Source organism: Notothenia coriiceps, unplaced genomic scaffold (assembly GCF_000735185.1).
Source record: "Notothenia coriiceps isolate Sejong01 unplaced genomic scaffold, NC01 NC01_scaffold00004796, whole genome shotgun sequence".
Taxonomy (NCBI): Eukaryota; Metazoa; Chordata; class Actinopteri; order Perciformes; family Nototheniidae; genus Notothenia; species Notothenia coriiceps.
The window spans coordinates 126,718-143,264 of NW_011337497.1; the positions used below are offsets into that span (position 1 = coordinate 126,718).

The 16,547-nt window shown below is 40.9% G+C and overlaps 2 protein-coding genes across 3 annotated transcripts in view; both read left to right on the forward strand.

The window, feature by feature from the left end:
- The window catches only part of src (v-src avian sarcoma (Schmidt-Ruppin A-2) viral oncogene homolog), an 18,344-nt gene extending 11,676 nt beyond the window's left edge, over window positions 1-6,668 (forward strand). For both annotated transcript variants that reach the window (XM_010767833.1, XM_010767834.1), the window contains 5 exons: window positions 3,395-3,574; window positions 4,192-4,268; window positions 4,373-4,526; window positions 5,086-5,217; window positions 5,589-6,668. In XM_010767833.1, the coding sequence (XP_010766135.1) occupies window positions 3,395-3,574; window positions 4,192-4,268; window positions 4,373-4,526; window positions 5,086-5,217; window positions 5,589-5,797 (752 nt within the window). In that variant the 3' untranslated portion in view covers window positions 5,798-6,668. The remainder of the gene's footprint in view (window positions 1-3,394; window positions 3,575-4,191; window positions 4,269-4,372; window positions 4,527-5,085; window positions 5,218-5,588) is intronic.
- A 2,074-nt stretch (window positions 6,669-8,742) lies between these two features.
- On the forward strand, window positions 8,743-16,342 carry LOC104942590 (protein-methionine sulfoxide oxidase mical1-like). The gene is made up of 9 exons (XM_010767835.1): window positions 8,743-8,881; window positions 9,607-9,688; window positions 12,094-12,389; window positions 13,829-14,036; window positions 14,753-14,860; window positions 14,961-15,056; window positions 15,235-15,390; window positions 16,002-16,102; window positions 16,248-16,342. The coding sequence occupies exons 3-9, from the start codon at window positions 12,132-12,134 to the stop codon at window positions 16,284-16,286; spliced, it is 966 nt and encodes a 321-aa protein (XP_010766137.1). The 5' UTR covers window positions 8,743-8,881; window positions 9,607-9,688; window positions 12,094-12,131; the 3' UTR covers window positions 16,287-16,342.
- Window positions 16,343-16,547: the final 205 nt, after the last annotated feature.

Here is a 16,547-nt window from a genome sequence, read left to right on the forward strand (position 1 = left end):
GCCGCACTGCCAGCTGTACGTTTCAACCACACACACCTCTACACAGCACACACATCGAAGCGCCGATTATTCCCCCTATTACCTCCGTTGTGTGAAAGAAATGTGTCACAAAGGCGCATGAATGTGTGTGTGCTCTGCTCAGCTCTGCTGTGTGTGTGTATGTTTCGGGTGTTTTGTATGTGTCCAACACGAGACGGGCATTTGTTTTCAAATTACGCATGAACCAGTAACTTCTACACACATCTGGGCCCAACTCCATAGGTAGTGGCTGGTTCCAAAGAAGGTTAGTTAATCTTAATCTGCGATGTAGGCGTGCGTAATGCTGTCCCGGAGGTGCACCCGGGAAAACGAACGCCCCCGGTAGTGACGTTTATTATTGTGGCAAACAAGCGCCCAGGAGGTCTTCACTGACCGATTATTCAGTTATCATCAATATCTGTACAGTGGGTCCTGAATTTGTTTTAATTGTATCCTGGTCTTTAGAACTGGGTGTTCCAGTATGTTTTGGTGCATATTCGTTTATATTGATGTGTTCAGGCTGTTACATACAATTACACTGTTGCCACCTATGATTAAGTATATTATATTATACTTGATATATTACTAGGTTACTATTTGTCAAAGGGATGTCCTAATGCTTTTGTTTGTACATTGGTATCCTGGTCTTTGAAAACGTTAATTATGTTTGTGGAGTGCATATTGGTATTCTCTTCAGGCTGTTAAATACAATTAGCCTCTGTTGCCACCTGCGGTGAGCTAAACTATTCCAACGTCAGTTCCAAATTGACAACCTGCCTCCGCGAATTCTTTTTAATGTATCTGCCGGTCCCTTGGCACAATGAGAAGTCCACACCCCCTGCTCTCAGAGCAGTGATGTTTTCTGGGGCTGGTCCCCGCTGGGGTCAACACCGGACTTTCAACTCCCTCCAAAGATTTCTATGGGGTGTGGAGATCTGGAGACCTGGCTAAGGCCACTCCCAAGACCGCTTGAAGATGCTTCTTACCGCCAAGCCCACTCCTGCGTCGTTGCCCGGGCGGTGTGTTTGGCGATCATTGTCCATGCTGAAAGACCCAGCCACGTTTCATCTTCACATGTCTAAGACATGTGGAGGTATCCAACTCATCACGATACATACCCCGTTCCGATTCTTTTTTACCATTCGAGGTACGTGCCTGGTCCACTTTTAGGGAGCAACAGCCCAAGAGCAATAGATTGGATTTCCAACCCCACATGTTTCACAGATAGGTACTGGTGTTCTTTGGATGCAACTCAGAATTCTTTCCCCTCCAAAACACGTCTATCGTGAGTTTTTTATCAAAAAGTTACATATTATTTGGTTTCACATAGCCAGATTGAGGCATTCTCCCAATCCTCTTCCTGGATCATCCTAAATGACTCTCTAGCAAACTTCAGACGGGCCTGGACATGTACTAGGCTTTAAGCAGGGGGACACGTCCTGCCACTGCAAGGATCTTGAGTCCCTGGCGGGCGTAGTGTGTTACCTGATGGTAAAACAAAAGCCTTTGTTACTATTGGTCCCAGCTCCTCTGCAGGTCATGTGAATAGTCCCCCCGTGTGGTTCTAGGATTTTTTGCTCACCCGTTCTTTGATCATTTTGACCCACGGTGAGATCTTGCGTGGAGCCCCAGATCGACGGGAGATTATCAGCATGGTCTTGTATGTCCTTACCATTTTGCTAATAATTGCTCCCACAGTTGATTTCTTCCACACCGAAGCGCTGCTTTACCTAATTGCAGATTCAGTCCTTCCCAGCCTGGTGCAGGTATACAATATCTGTTTCCTGGTGTCCTTTGACAGCTCGTTTTGGTCTTGGCCATAGTGGGAGTTTGCGAGGTGGACTCGTTTGAGGGTTGTGGACAGGTGTGCTTTTAATCTGATACGAGTTCAAACAGCGTGCCATTAATACATTCTAACAAGTGAGGAACAGAGGAGGCTCTTAAAGAAGAAGTTACCAGGTCTGTGGAGAAGCCAGAAATTCTTTGTTTGTTTGTAGGTATTTTACCGAGGAATTTACCAATTAATTCACTAAAAATCCTACAATGTGATATCCTGGATTCTTTCCCCCCATTCTGTCTCTCATAGCCAAAACATTTCAAGTGCTACTCAACTGGCTTTAGATAAGCCAGTCCTTTATTAGTATATAAGTGCTTTGTTAGTAATTCCTTGTTAGTAATTCTATTGCTCGAAGTGGAGTCGAAAGAGATGAGTTTTCAGTCTCCCCCGGAAGATGTGTAAGCTTTCTGCTGTCCTGATTTCAATGGGGAGCTCATTCCACCATTTTGGAGCCAGGATAGCAAACCCATACGTTTTTGCTGATGGGAACTTGGGTCCCCCTCGCAGTGCGGGTGCAGCGAGCTGTTTGGCCGATGCAGAGCGGAGTGCACGTGCTGGGGTGTACGGTTTAACCATGTCCTGGATGTAGGAAGGGCCAGATCCATTCGCAGCATGGTACGCAAGTACCATTGTCTTGAAGTGGATTCTAGCAGTTACTGGAAGCCAGTGAAGGGAGCGGAGGAGCGGCGGCGTCGGATGGCACATGCAGGTAGACCAGCCAGGAGGGAGTTGCAGTAGTCTAGGTGTGAGATGACGAGAGCCTGGACCAGAAGTTGCGTGGTTTTCTGGGTCAGGTGGGGACGTATCCTCCTGATGTTGTAAAGAGTGTATCTGCAGCAGCGGGTTGTGGCAGCGATGTTTGCAGTGAAGGAAAGTTTGTTATCTAGGGTCACCCCCAGATTATTTAATTGTCCTTGTCAAATAGACAAATTATCGAAGTGAATAAACAGCTAAACAAATTGTATATCAGTACTAGGTGTATTGATGCTAATTTTCCTAAAAATGGAAATTTAATAATTGCTTTATTATGTTGCTTATATTATCCCAATATATTCCAATTAATGAATGCTTTATTATTATATGGCCTTTTTTTTCTTCTTCAGATTCTTGCCAATACCCCGGCCTTGCATCTACCAATTTCACAGGAGAAGCTAAATGCTTTAACCATTTAAAAAAAAAAGCTTTTTCAACCATTTGCCATCACATTTGCCACATTTAATAACCTATATATAACTATTTTTACAGTACTGTATATATCATATGTTTCTTGTTAAACCTGGTAGCCTCTTAATAGTTTTCACATACTCTGATTTGAAACATGTGGAATTCAGATGTTCAGAAACTAACAATCTTTCCTCCTCTTCTCTGTGCTGACTAACGAAAGGCAGGCACAGCTGGTTGAAAAAGCACTAGTTTAGCATTACTATGTCTGTAATAATGATTTCCTTTGGATTTTCTATGACCTTATGCTTTAAGTTGATAATACTTTATCAATTCCTACATATGACTCACATCTCCTTTTTTAAATATTTTTTTTAGGAACGTGGAACGGTACAACACGGGTGGCAATAAAAACCCTGAAGACCGGCACCATGTCCCCCGAGGCCTTCCTGATGGAAGCTCAGGTCATGAAGAAACTGAGACATGAAAAGCTGGTCCAGCTCTACGCCGTGGTGTCGGAGGAGCCCATCTACATCGTCACGGAGTACATGGGACAAGGTCGGCAAGGACTTTCACATACATTATATATAAATACATTTATAACACTTTTTTACAGAAGAATAACTCAGGAAACCAGTAATGTTCTTCATTATGTTTTTAAAAAAATGTAAAGAATAAAGGATATGCACAATAGCCAATAGCTAAGGCAACACATTATACCTAAGACATTAAAAAAAGGAGTCAAATAGTGCAAGAGATATAATTTCTGCAAATACTGCAAACTGCAGGAATACACAAAAAAAGGGAATATGATAAAAATAATGTAAATGAAGTACTGTGAATGACAATAAATAATGTTAGTGTTTACACTCTAATAATTTAGCCTAATAACTAGTAGCCACATATTTATGTGGCTACTGTATATGGAATAAACAGTAAATAGTTGTAGCTTAGTTTTTAAACTGTAGGCCTATGAGTAAATGTGTACTTGGTTTGTTTACATTAGGAGCCAATAAAAGCCAGGTCAAACCATGATGCATTTACTGCCTGCAAAACAAATGTATTATCATTTAAAAAAAAACATTAAATACATTTTATTACATACAAAAATACAATTAATGACGACAACAGCTCCAGCAGTGTTATGCTAACCTGCAGTATGTGTCTGCTAACAGGTAGCTTACTGGATTTCCTGAAAGGCGACATGGGTAAAATGCTCCGCCTCCCTCAGCTGGTGGACATGGCCTCACAGGTCAGCACGTTCATGTTCTGCAGCATGACCTAAATCACTTCAAAATTGTAATTCTGGTGTTTTCCTTCAGTTTAGACAATCACAAAGCTTTGTCTGTTTCTCAGATTGCTTCGGGGATGGCGTATGTTGAGCGGATGAACTATGTGCACAGAGACCTGAGAGCTGCTAACATCCTGGTGGGAGATAACCTGGTTTGCAAAGTGGCTGATTTTGGTCTGGCTCGCCTCATTGAGGATAATGAATATACTGCTAGGCAAGGTAAGACCAATGTACAATGGTGTAGAGTTTAAGCATTTGTTTTTCTGTACACTAATTCTCAATGCAGCACACTGGTTTCCAATCTTGTATACAGCTTCTGACCTCTTAAAGTGAAGAAGTATGTATTTGGTACCACACGTGTTATGGTGGTGTGTGTTAGGGCTGCTCGATTATGGCAAAAATCATAATCTCGATTATTTCGGTCAATAATTGTAATTGCGATTATTAAATGCGATTATTCATTGACTTTGAAAACATCAATTTATTGGAGAGAAACAATTTTAAGTATGTTTTTAACAGTTGATTACCCTGAACTTTAAGTATAATTAAACTGAAAAACCAACAAAAAAAAGATTAATAAAAAAATAATTGTTTTATTTCGATTACGTTGTTTTCCTAATCGTTGCAAGCCATAATCGTAATCGCGATTAATACGATTAATTGAGCAGCCCTAGTGTGTATTGAGTTATAAGCAATTCAACCAAAAAGATTGTTGTGCCTTTGTTTTGATCTGTGCTGCAATGATTTACTTTTAACTTTCTTACCTGTCGTCCTGCAGGAGCCAAGTTTCCCATCAAGTGGACGGCTCCTGAGGCGGCTCTGTACGGCCGCTTCACCATTAAATCTGACGTGTGGTCCTTCGGGGTCCTGCTGACTGAACTGGCCACCAAAGGACGAGTGCCCTATCCAGGCAAGAACCATTTTCATTTTGACAATTATGTTAAAACTAAATAACACACTTTTTTTAGTCCACTTTTTAGTCCACCTTACAGGTTTCTACCAAGTACAAAAGTGTTTATTTCCTAATGCATCGCGCCACAGGCTATCTGAGTCAGAAGTACATTAGTCGCTTATAAAGAAGCTTTATGCAACAGGTAAATGTGGGTTATGGCAGGCTATATTTTAGACAAATTAGACTATTCTTATGCAACTGGCCCTTGAAGTGAGTTGCTGACTTCATGCTCCACTAATCCAACAGCCACATGATTTATGACTGGCAGTCTGTTAGTCATAAGGCATTATATAATTCAAATTGCTTTTATCATACCTTTGCTCTGCCAGGTATGGTGAACCGGGAAGTGTTGGACCAGGTGGAGCGCGGATACAGGATGCCGTGCCCAGCAGAGTGCCCTGAATCCATGCATGATCTGATGCTGACCTGCTGGAGGAAAGAGCCCGAGGAGAGGCCCACCTTCGAGTACCTGCAGGGCTTCCTGGAGGATTACTTCACCTCCACAGAGCCTCAGTACCAGCCAGGAGAGAACCTGTAACTGGGCTGAACGTGGAAATGTGCATGTGTCACGCATGTGCAAACTGAGCATGTGCATCTATCTACTTCAGAGTGCATGGACAAGTATGTGTGAGGGGATGTATGTACAGAAGAACGGGGCAGAAAGCCGGCTGCAATCTGGGTCCAAAGGGTAAACATCAAGGAGTATCAGTGGGGCAACTAACTCATCAGCAACATTTAGTTCCTGCCTCTTTTCCAAAGTCAGCTCCAACATGCCAGCTGTCAAAAGACTCACCTGTGGTATTATTCGTGCATTTTTCATACAGTACTATGTAATTTTGTCCGTCAGTCAAATCACCAACATACTATACACGCCAAGCAGGTTCTTCTACCTTCCTTGTGTTTCTAAGGAGCCATGGAGATGTACATTCCCTATGCGCTGTCAGCTTCAACACTGCAGGTGGCACCAGACAATGACATAAAAGACTGCATAGGGGTTAACCATGGGGGGTCCAGAGAATGAATGTTGGATCCAAGTGTTGCCCCGCTAAAAGCACCACTTCAGGATGTCTATTTTTACCCCATTTTCTTTGGGACACTATTCAAAATGTGTATGGTCAGTCTGTCTTCCATTTTGCCACTTGAGAAGCAACTATTTTGGTATGTACAATAACGTCCCAGGATATAGTGGGTTTTATTTCCTTATTAGACCTGGATCGACTGGAATATATTCAGGTGAACATTGTTATTTTGTAATCATGCTTCCCCTGTGCTTCATTTCGGCTGGTTTCCAAACTGCTGTGAGATGTAATAAGAGACTAACACCCTTGATTCTCATAAGAGTGTGTAGTCTCACTCGCCAATTGGACGATTTGGTTTATCGCTGTGACCAATATACAGCTCAACTCAAAGAAGAGACGAGGCAGGAGTCTGTCCCTCTATTTTCTAATTGTGACTTTTCTTACAAACAAATGGCTACTGATCACTATTGGTCATCTCAGGATGGAGAAGACTACAATTCTGCTGCAAGGATTTTTGTGCCAATGAAAATCTCTTTTGTACTCTCTTATACTGTGTAAAAGTGTATTTTACTACTCTGCTTTTCTTACTATGAAGTTTGACTTGTTGTAAGCATTTCCTAAAGGATAATCCACTGTTTTGAGATTCTACACCTGTGTACAGTACCGACCGGCTCATCAGCATGGTTTCAAGGCGCTGATTTGTTTTCAAGCATTCAAATTAAAAATCAGGTGAATCCTACTGTCTCCTTTCAGGTTTGACCTTCATTTATATGAAGAGTTCTTCAATCAGCCAGTATTTCCCTAACTAGTGCATCTTTGTGCGCCATCGTACACTGGAGATTTTATTTGTTTTCTTTAACACATGAGACAAACAGTGATATTACTCTGAGTGTTGTTATGCCTTCTTCCAGCCTGTAGGAGGCAGACCAGGAAGCCCTAGCATGTATAGCAAATAAATTGGCATCGGGAAACTAAATTGTAAATATCCTCAATGCTAATATTTTTGTACATATACATCATCTTTATAATTTATTCCTTTTAAAATAACCCATTGGATTTTGGCATCATTCTTTGAAACGTTAATGTGTATGGTACTTTTATGGGTTAAATAACGCCAATAACAATATAAATATATATTATACAAACACTTTTTGTGCACGTATTTCTGTGAAACTTATCTTGGTTGAACATTTTCAATATGACTTGAATTGGTGAGGAGAACTGCTCTGTATCCCCTGACTCACAACATTGATTACTTGCCAGAAACGGATCATCCACCAGCATGATTCCCATAAAAAAATCACAACCACAAATGATTACATCTTGATAATCTCTGAATCATCATGGTGACTGGTAAATGAGCAGGTTTCATTATGGTTTAACATTCTGTTTCTCTGGGGACATCTGATGAATAGTTTGTGTTTGTGTTGCAATCTTTGGCACCTCCACACTTTTTTTAATGGACATGTAAAGCTTGTTGTTCATAAAGCACTACACTCTATCATTAATGACTCCATACAGAAGATGATGTGACTGCCACGGATGAAGGGAGTTTGATTTCTGTGCTGCGTCTACTGTGTCCTGTGGACATGGGGTTGTGCCACAATGAATGCATTGACCTGCTTGGGCGTAGTCAGGCTGGCATCGTGCCCTTCTTTTCCTGACCTGCCCCTCTCACCGAATGCTTATATGAGCAAAGTGCACGGAAAAAAAGATCATATTGTATGTATGTTGCAGCCTTGCTTAAAGTTAAGGGCATTTCCTGTTGGGTATACTGTGGGTCTTCTTTCTGGCTATGCAGATATTTTTTTTTAATTCTCTGATATTCCTACATTTACTCTTTTCTATTGTATCTTATGGGAATGTTCAGATAAATAGCTCTTTGTTAAATCCTACTGATAATTGTTCAAATTTGAAATTACATTTGAATAAAATTTGTATATTGCCAACTGTATCCTTCGTGTTTATCAACTGAATGAATGTGGTTCCTAAAATCAGGACGATATTGCTGAAATTATGTTTGAAATGAGTCAAGTCGATGATCAAAGGTTCATACAGCTGCAGAATAATATTGTAAACTATCTAATCCACAATGATCATTAGTAATGATCATTTGTGGAAAGTGAGCTTGCTATTATCAAAGCATGATTAGATCCAAGTATACGTTAATGTTAATGGTTTAATACTGATTTGAAAATAATCAAATAAATATTTATGTTATGTTTTTGTATATCAATTTGGTAGTTTTTCTTGACTTCTGATTCTGAAAATACACTAAACAGGGAATAAAAAAAGGAACATTATTATTGTTGTTGTTAGAATTTTAGATCTGAAGATACCAGAGCCCTCATGTATCAGTGATTCCTACATATCCTCAGGCTAATCATATCAGCTAACCCCACCCGGTGGTCACGTGCCGCCGGTGCTCGCGCGCTGTGTGTAGAATTACCAGAAAGTCCCGGAAGAGGCTCCTCGTGCAGAATAGAGCGAGGTGCAGGTGAGCTCTCCCGCACCATGTACCTGTAAACAAAGAGAAACAACATGGAAACAATAGCCAGGATACAGTTGAATGGAAACCGGGATCAAACACGACTTCGTAGCAGGTAAAGGACGCATTTTACTCCTCGAAACGGTCCATGTTTAACTATTGAGGACTGAGGAGTACATATTGTGTTGCTTGTTTTTCCATTGTAAGGAAGGCGGGTTTTTTTTTTTTTTCGTGAGTTGTCTTAAAAGTTTGCCATACGGTTTTGTAGCATTACACAAGGCTGGGGCTTTCTCTTTAACTAAGGTGAATGATTTAACAATGATAATTCTCGTTTTATAATTGCTATTTTTATTTTGCCCTGTTTTCACTGATTCTTTAACTTCAATCAGTTTATTCTCCCAATGTAGGTCAGTACCGTTTTTATTACATATAGTTAAACCAAGTTTGCTGGGGAAATTATTTGCTTCTGCCCAGTAAACTCCCACTGTAACATATGTCTTCATGTATGAATACATTTGTTGGTATTACAGCTCTATGTAAGCCATATTTTCTGTCCACATATGTCGGCTCTGTTGGCTTTCTGCTGTATCTGGCTGCTAGCTCTTGGTAACATGTTGTGACTGCAACCTGCTTAAGTACCACGCCTTCCTGTTCATTTGCCAGCTTCCTATCTTTGTGTGGTTTTATATCATTGCAAAGGGTAGGTTTTAATGTCTCACCGCAACCCGGTTGAAGCCAGATTTAAAAGCAGGAAATCCGAATTGTATTTCTTCCCCTGCTCCTTTATACCCCTCTCATTCGGTTTGTTCTCTTTCTATGTCTGTCTCCAAAACCTGCCAGGCTGCAGATCGGTGTGTGATCCAACATCCTGATACACACAGCGTAACCAGACACACGGCACAGAGCTTACCCATGAGATAAGGTGGGTCAATCCGATCTAATCAACTGGCACTGGGGAAAGTGTGTGTGTGTGTGTGTGTGTGTGTGTGTGTGTGTGTGTGTGTGTGTGTGTGTGTGTGTGTGTGTGTGTGTGTGTGTGTGTCACAGATTACTCAGCAGTGTCTCAAAATGGTGATTTATAACCACAGAGAACTTTTATGTTTGTGCTATATTTTCTGTTTTCACCTGTTCTGGAGCATCAGAGTAAAAATACAGCAGCCTCCTTGAGAATTAGATAAAAGACGATCTTCCAAGTTATTTTTAGGTTTGACAGTTTGTCTCGTCTTCACAGGCCCTTTTTATTCTTACAAAATGTTCTCTTATTGTCAGAACACTGGCTCCATTTACAGCGTGTGAGCAGACTTTCACCTTGGTGCAATCTGGATTAATACATTTAGGTTAAACGTTTCTATTCAAGGGCATCAGAACTAAAATATCCTTCAAAAGTCTAACATTTGAAACACCTCTGGATGCTCATGAACAATTTTAATGATGTTCACCTAAACTGTGCTTTCATGTTCCAGCCTCTGTGTCGGGATCATTTGTGCCCTTAAGGACTCTCAAGCATTGTTTGCCTTGTTTGCGTTTACTGCAGGTAGTAACTTTTGTTTGAGTAATTGGAACCATGTGCAATACAGGCAGTAATGCAATACCTTTTAAGACCGAGAAGAGCTTTAGCTGGCTTTAGTAATCGTTGTTTGCATTAGAGTATCATTATGCTCTGTCTCAGTGAATATCTACACGAAACAATGGTTACGGAAGGATGTTGTTCCTAATAGAAGCTGAAATGCATTTTTCTTCAGGTCCACAAGCACACACACGCAGCAGCAGCAGCAGCTGTAATTATAGAGTGTGTGTCCCAGGTGGAGGCCAGAGGCTGCACATTCAGCAGCAGAGGGGGAGTTGTTGTGAGAGAAATGTCAGGAAATGATGCATGCAGCGTGACAGTTGGTTACCGGAATTGTCACCCACAACTTATATACGCATATTGTACTGTTTGCATGTTTTGCAATTCATTTCAATACATTGCTGCAAGAAAAGTGTTAGAATGGTGCTACATGCGGTGCTCTTATTATTTCAGGGTGAAATTTACGTAAAAGATTAACTGAAAATAACCCACCTTAGGTCAATGTTAACAGATTGTGTGTAAGAGCTCATTGTTTCAATAGAAAGGTGATTACTGGAAAACATTCACGCTATATTTGTTTCGTCTTTTTAATTGTGTAGACATTGTCTTTAAAGCGACTTTACTTACTAAATTGTGTTGTTCCAACTTAAGTAAGGATGAAGTGTATTTCTATTCATTCTACATTTCAGTGTAGAGCCACGTCAGTTAGACGGGAAACTTATCTGCAGCTATTAATACATGAATGGTTGTTTCCTGTCTCTCAAATGGGATACTTCACTGCCTGACCTTTTCTTACATTTAACTGGCTTTGGACTTTAGCTTGTGTAAAGCAAGGTATCTGAACGTCATGTTGGCTGTTATTAATTATGATAAGTGTTTTTCTTAGTTTTGATAGAACAAACCATTAATCAAATAAGGGAGACAATAATCTGCAGATGAATCTATGAAAGATATCCTCAGCTGCAGCTCTACTACTTGTTTTAGTTTTCAGTCAAATAATAAATTCATGGTGCTTCATTACTCTGAACTGCATGCATTTTTCAGCGGTGTGATACATATCAATGAGTCATTAAATCCAACTTTATTTATATAGCACTTAAGCATAATGAAAGGTGCTTCACAGACAAAACAATACATATAAAGACTAACCCATTAGTTCATGAAAGAGCAACACTTTTCAGTCATGCAAAGCACTTAATAACCACTTAACTTAATATAAACAGACGTAAATATAATTAAAAAAGCTGTGCCTTAAGGCTCTGACTGGTCTCTTAAAGCTATTCTGCCAATGCAAGACATTCTCATTAATAGTAGCTTTTATTTAAATCATATCACATAGAGTTGTTCTTAATGTTTGGTTGAATAGTTACATCCCCATTTAGTTTTTAGCCGTATGTTTCTATTGAACTGTGTGTTTGTGGGCACTGACTGACTAACTAAGTAAATGACAGGCGCCCCTGCTGAGGCTGTGTGAGGATGACACAGCAGCTGTGGGAGGGCTGTTCAGTTAAGAGCTGTAAAAAAGGCAAAGATACCACAAAAACCACATTGAGGAAGTTAGTAGTGACTCATCTGTCCGTGTGGCAAACAAGTCCGACACATTTAGACATCTGGACTATAATTAGGGACAGGAGCTTTACCAAAGAAGGTAATGTTAACAACAAGGACTTTGTAACCCTTTGATCATTAACACTAATCTGATCACAATTATTTCCAGGTAGGAAGTTCTTAAAAACCTGATTGAACCTCCTCGTTTACAGAAGGCACCAGAAGGACTGAACAGTCGTCGTCCTCCACGATGGCGAACCAGGACGCCGGCAACCCTTCACACGCCTCGTTTGAGAACTTCGTCCTAGCCCAGACTTGTAAGGATGTGAAGCATCACTTCGCTGTGCTCTGCAAGCAGCTGAATCTCAATCCTAAGGAGTTTGGGAGTTTCTACATCAGGTTAAAAGAAAAGCTAAACTACTGGAAGGCCAAAGCCCTGTGGAAGAGGCTGGACCAAAGAGCCGCTCACACGGATTACCAGCAAGGACAAGTGTGCACCAAAAACAAGGTAGGGGGAACCAGTGAATAATCGTTCTCTTTAGATTATATAGATATTCATTTTTGTTTCCATCATGACTAGAAATAAAGAAATGTTCCTTCCTATTTTCTTCTATTTTCATTTTGTGGTTTTTTTCGTTCAGTTTTGAAAATGATAGTTTCATTTGTTCATGATGAAAATGTACTTCATCATTTGACCCATACTGAACAGGGTCAGCGGGGACCCATGATCAGGGCTGTCCACATTTCAACAAGTACAATGGAATATGGCCCGAAAATGAAACTTGTGCTTTTCTAATATTGTATTTCTTAAATATGTATGGTAACATATATTACACGGTAGTATTCATGTGTTAATAAGCCAAATTAATTCAGTCAATTCAAGTTTAAAACATTTTCAAACATATTTTTGTTGATAAAAAAAAAAAAAGAAAAAAAAAAGACTTATTTCAAGCTATAAATACACCCTTCATATTTCCCCTTGTTATAAGCAATCTGAGGCTTCTGTTTCAAGGAGTGAGCTTCCAACAATATAAATGAAACCCTATGGAGACCTGTATCCATATGTATGAGTATCAAGCACAATTGACTTGCATTTGATTGATTTTGATAATTTAAAACTTAACTTTTGAGGCAATATACCATGTACCTTTGTATATTTTTCTGTATGTGGCGCTCAGTGAAAAGAGTTTGGACACACCCCTGATGTACATGCTGATTCTGGAGAGGGGGAAAAGGAACAATAAAAGAATACAAAAATGCATAACTGAAAACCGCCATTTTACTTTTGTAATACTTGATTAGGATTGGATCATCTATGAGTCATTGTCCATTCATCCTCTTATCATGCTAAACTTTTGGCCCTTACTGATGATTAGATTAAGACCGACCTTGTTCTTTCCCGTTGGATTAATATAATGACACACTTTTAAGAAACTCTGAAAAACAAGGCTGCAAATGAAAAAATGAAAACTTGAGTAGAAAATAAAATAGATATAGCCTTAAAACATTGTGCAAGCCTTCAAACCTTGTTTTTAGATGTCATGCTTTGAAACACTATTCTATATCCATGCCATCATTTCCAGCAATTTCAAGGTTGTACTGATCGGCTCATTTAATAATAATAATAATATATTTCATTTATATAGCACACTTGAAAAACAATGTCATCTCAAGGTGCTTCACAATGCTATAAGGAGAAAATAATAAAACAAATACAAAGTTATCTAAGGAGCATATAGAATCAAATATGGTAATTTAAAGAAATGATAAAGGTTGGAATAAAAAATAAAATAAAGGACAGTCAGTAAAATGTGGTGCGGAACAGGTGGGTCTTTAAATTTAGAGTAATGCATGCTTTGTTTTGTCGTGATGCCAACCCAAACAACGTTTCCTCATGTTCTGATTGCCATCTTATCTGCCCTGTCTGTCTGTTTGTCTCTCTCTCAGTGTCTGGTGCTGGGGGCGGGGCCATGTGGGCTGCGGACGGCCATCGAGCTGGCGCTGCTGGGGGCTCAGGTGCTGGTGCTGGAGAAGAGAGAGTCTTTCTCCAGGAACAATGTCCTCCACCTGTGGCCCTACACCATCTGCGACCTGCGCAGCCTCGGAGCCAAGAAGTTCTACGGAAGATTCTGCACGGGGTCTCTGGATCACATCAGTGAGTGACTAATGGTGGTCCTGTAGAGCGCACTAACCACAGTCACCCCCGCCGGCCACCAGTTGATGGTCACTGATGTATGGCATGTAAATAGTTTGGGAGTTTTTAAATGGATTGAATAACCTTATTGCATCAACGGGGCAATAACAAGGCCATACTTTACTACTATGCTTTTCAAAGTGTTGGAATAGGTTCCCTAAAATGTGATAAATATAAAGTGGAACTTCCCCAATTGTGCTCATCAAAGTGGGAACAAAGTTGTAGGATTGTCAAACAATGTCAATTCCTGAAAAGGCCAGAATGAACTCTGTTAATTGATGTATTAATAATATGATAATTGATCAGCTACAGTGTAGTTTTGACAATGATAATCTTAAGTCCCAAGCTCCTCCAACAATGCAACATACATGAGACATAAACAATCAAAAATAGTGCAAAAAAAGAACATAAAAAACACCAACATGAAACAATGGCAATGCAGTGTTGGAGAGGAGCTCGAGACACGGCAGCAGAACAGGAATGCCGTAACTGTGACAACGGTTTCAAATCAGCATCTGTTAGACAAAAAATGTAAATGAATAACTCAAATAAAACTCCAAACATCTTTCATTGTGTTACTTTGGGGATTTGGGCCTACATTGGCCATGAACTTCCTGTTTGCATCACTGACTGTATTTGGTACCTTGAATACCTCAAATAACATCGTGTGTTTTCAGGCATCCGTCAGCTGCAGTTGATCCTGCTGAAGGTGTCCCTTCTCCTCGGGGTGGAGGTGCACACAGGAGTGGAGTTTCAGGGCTTGGTTGAGCCCTCAGGAGAAAACGGTACAAACATCTGTCAAACCAGCAATCTCTTCCCTCGCCCTCTCTTTCATCAGTTGTTGTTATTATGAACCAGCAGAATGTAAAGCATGTGTTTCTGCAGGTTGGATGGCCAAGCTGCAGCCTGGTTCTCACCCTGCTTCCACCTTCGAGTTTGACGTTTTTATTTCCGCTGGAGGAGGCAGGTTTGTCCCTGATGGTGAGACGAACACTGTGAACCACTTCTATTCTTACCGTTGCACTTGAAGACACAAAGATCTGCATTTAGATATTGTGCAAGAGCTGACGGTTAAACACAGTCACCAACTTCCTCAAGTAGTGATACACAGATAACACGATGTCTCAGCCCCTATTGTTTTCTTCCCCCACTCTCTCAGGTTTCAGGCATAAGGAGCTGAGAGGCAAGCTGGCTATCGGCATCACAACCAACTTCATCAACAGACACACGGCTGAGGAGGCTCAAGTAGCAGAGATCAGCGGCGTGGCTCGCATTTACAACCAGAAGTTCTTCCAGGAGCTGCACACTGAGATGGGTAGGCATCCAAACAGCAGTGTCACGTACAGCATGTCGGAAGAGGACGTCTTGATATGCAGTGAAGCAGCCCTGTGCTTTTTTTCTGTGAAAAGGGAAGAAACATCAAACCAACACATTTCATACCAAAGCTTGCACTTAGAGAGCACATGAGCCATGAGGTAGAGTTTCTAATAAGAATACCAGCGCTTGTATTTTCATTGTATTGTTCTCCTGTTGTGGCTCGAAGCCTCAAGGAATGAAAGGAATGTTCGCACTGCCATGTCAGGTTCAATGTGAAGTGTGAAAAGGGTAGTGAGGCTGTTCATCTGGTTTGCAATCTTCAGCTCATTTCCTGTAACATTCAGCGTTAACCCTTATGAAAGACATTCTTCCTCCCTAACCTTCTCTTTACCTTTTTGATTTTCTGAACAGAGAAATTGTGTGTCACCTTTTAGCACTATCTGAATGGCTTTTTAATTCTCTACGACCTCCCTGTATCTCTGCCTGCTCCAGTAAATCATATTTAAGCTAGCTAATGAGGCAGAAAATGCTTTTAATGTCAGCTTTCCTGATTCCCCTACATTATCTCTCTCTAAGCCCAGCACGCTTTCTCTCCATTTCACACTCCAGGTATTGATCTGGAGAATATCGTCTACTACAAAGACGCCACCCACTACTTCGTCATGACTGCCAAGAAGCAAAGCTTGCTGAAGAAGGGAGTCATTAAACAGGTGAGAACAACACAGCCATTACCAAGAGAAAGTGAGATTCCTATTGGCTGCGGCTGCATCTCTGGGGAGTAAAAAGAAAACGAGAAACAAGCCAGATGGTGCTCCAGTTTGAAGAGACTGTCAATCATCTCCTCTTTCTCTGCAGCCTGGCCCATTAGCAGCAGCAGCAGCAAACCCAATGTAGCACATGTCACTCAGGATCAGAAAAAGGTCTCCATCAGATTACACCTCTTGCTCCGTCTCTGCAGGACTTCAGCGACGCAGTGGAGCTGCTGGCTCCCGCAAACGTGGATGAAGAGGCTTTGCGCCGCTATGCGTACGATGCCGCCTCGTTCTCCACAGGGGGTAAACTGCCTGACCTCCAGTTTGCTCCAAACCATGCGGGAAAGCCAGACGTGGCCATGTTCGACTTCACCTGCATGCAGCGTGCTGAGAATGCCTCTCA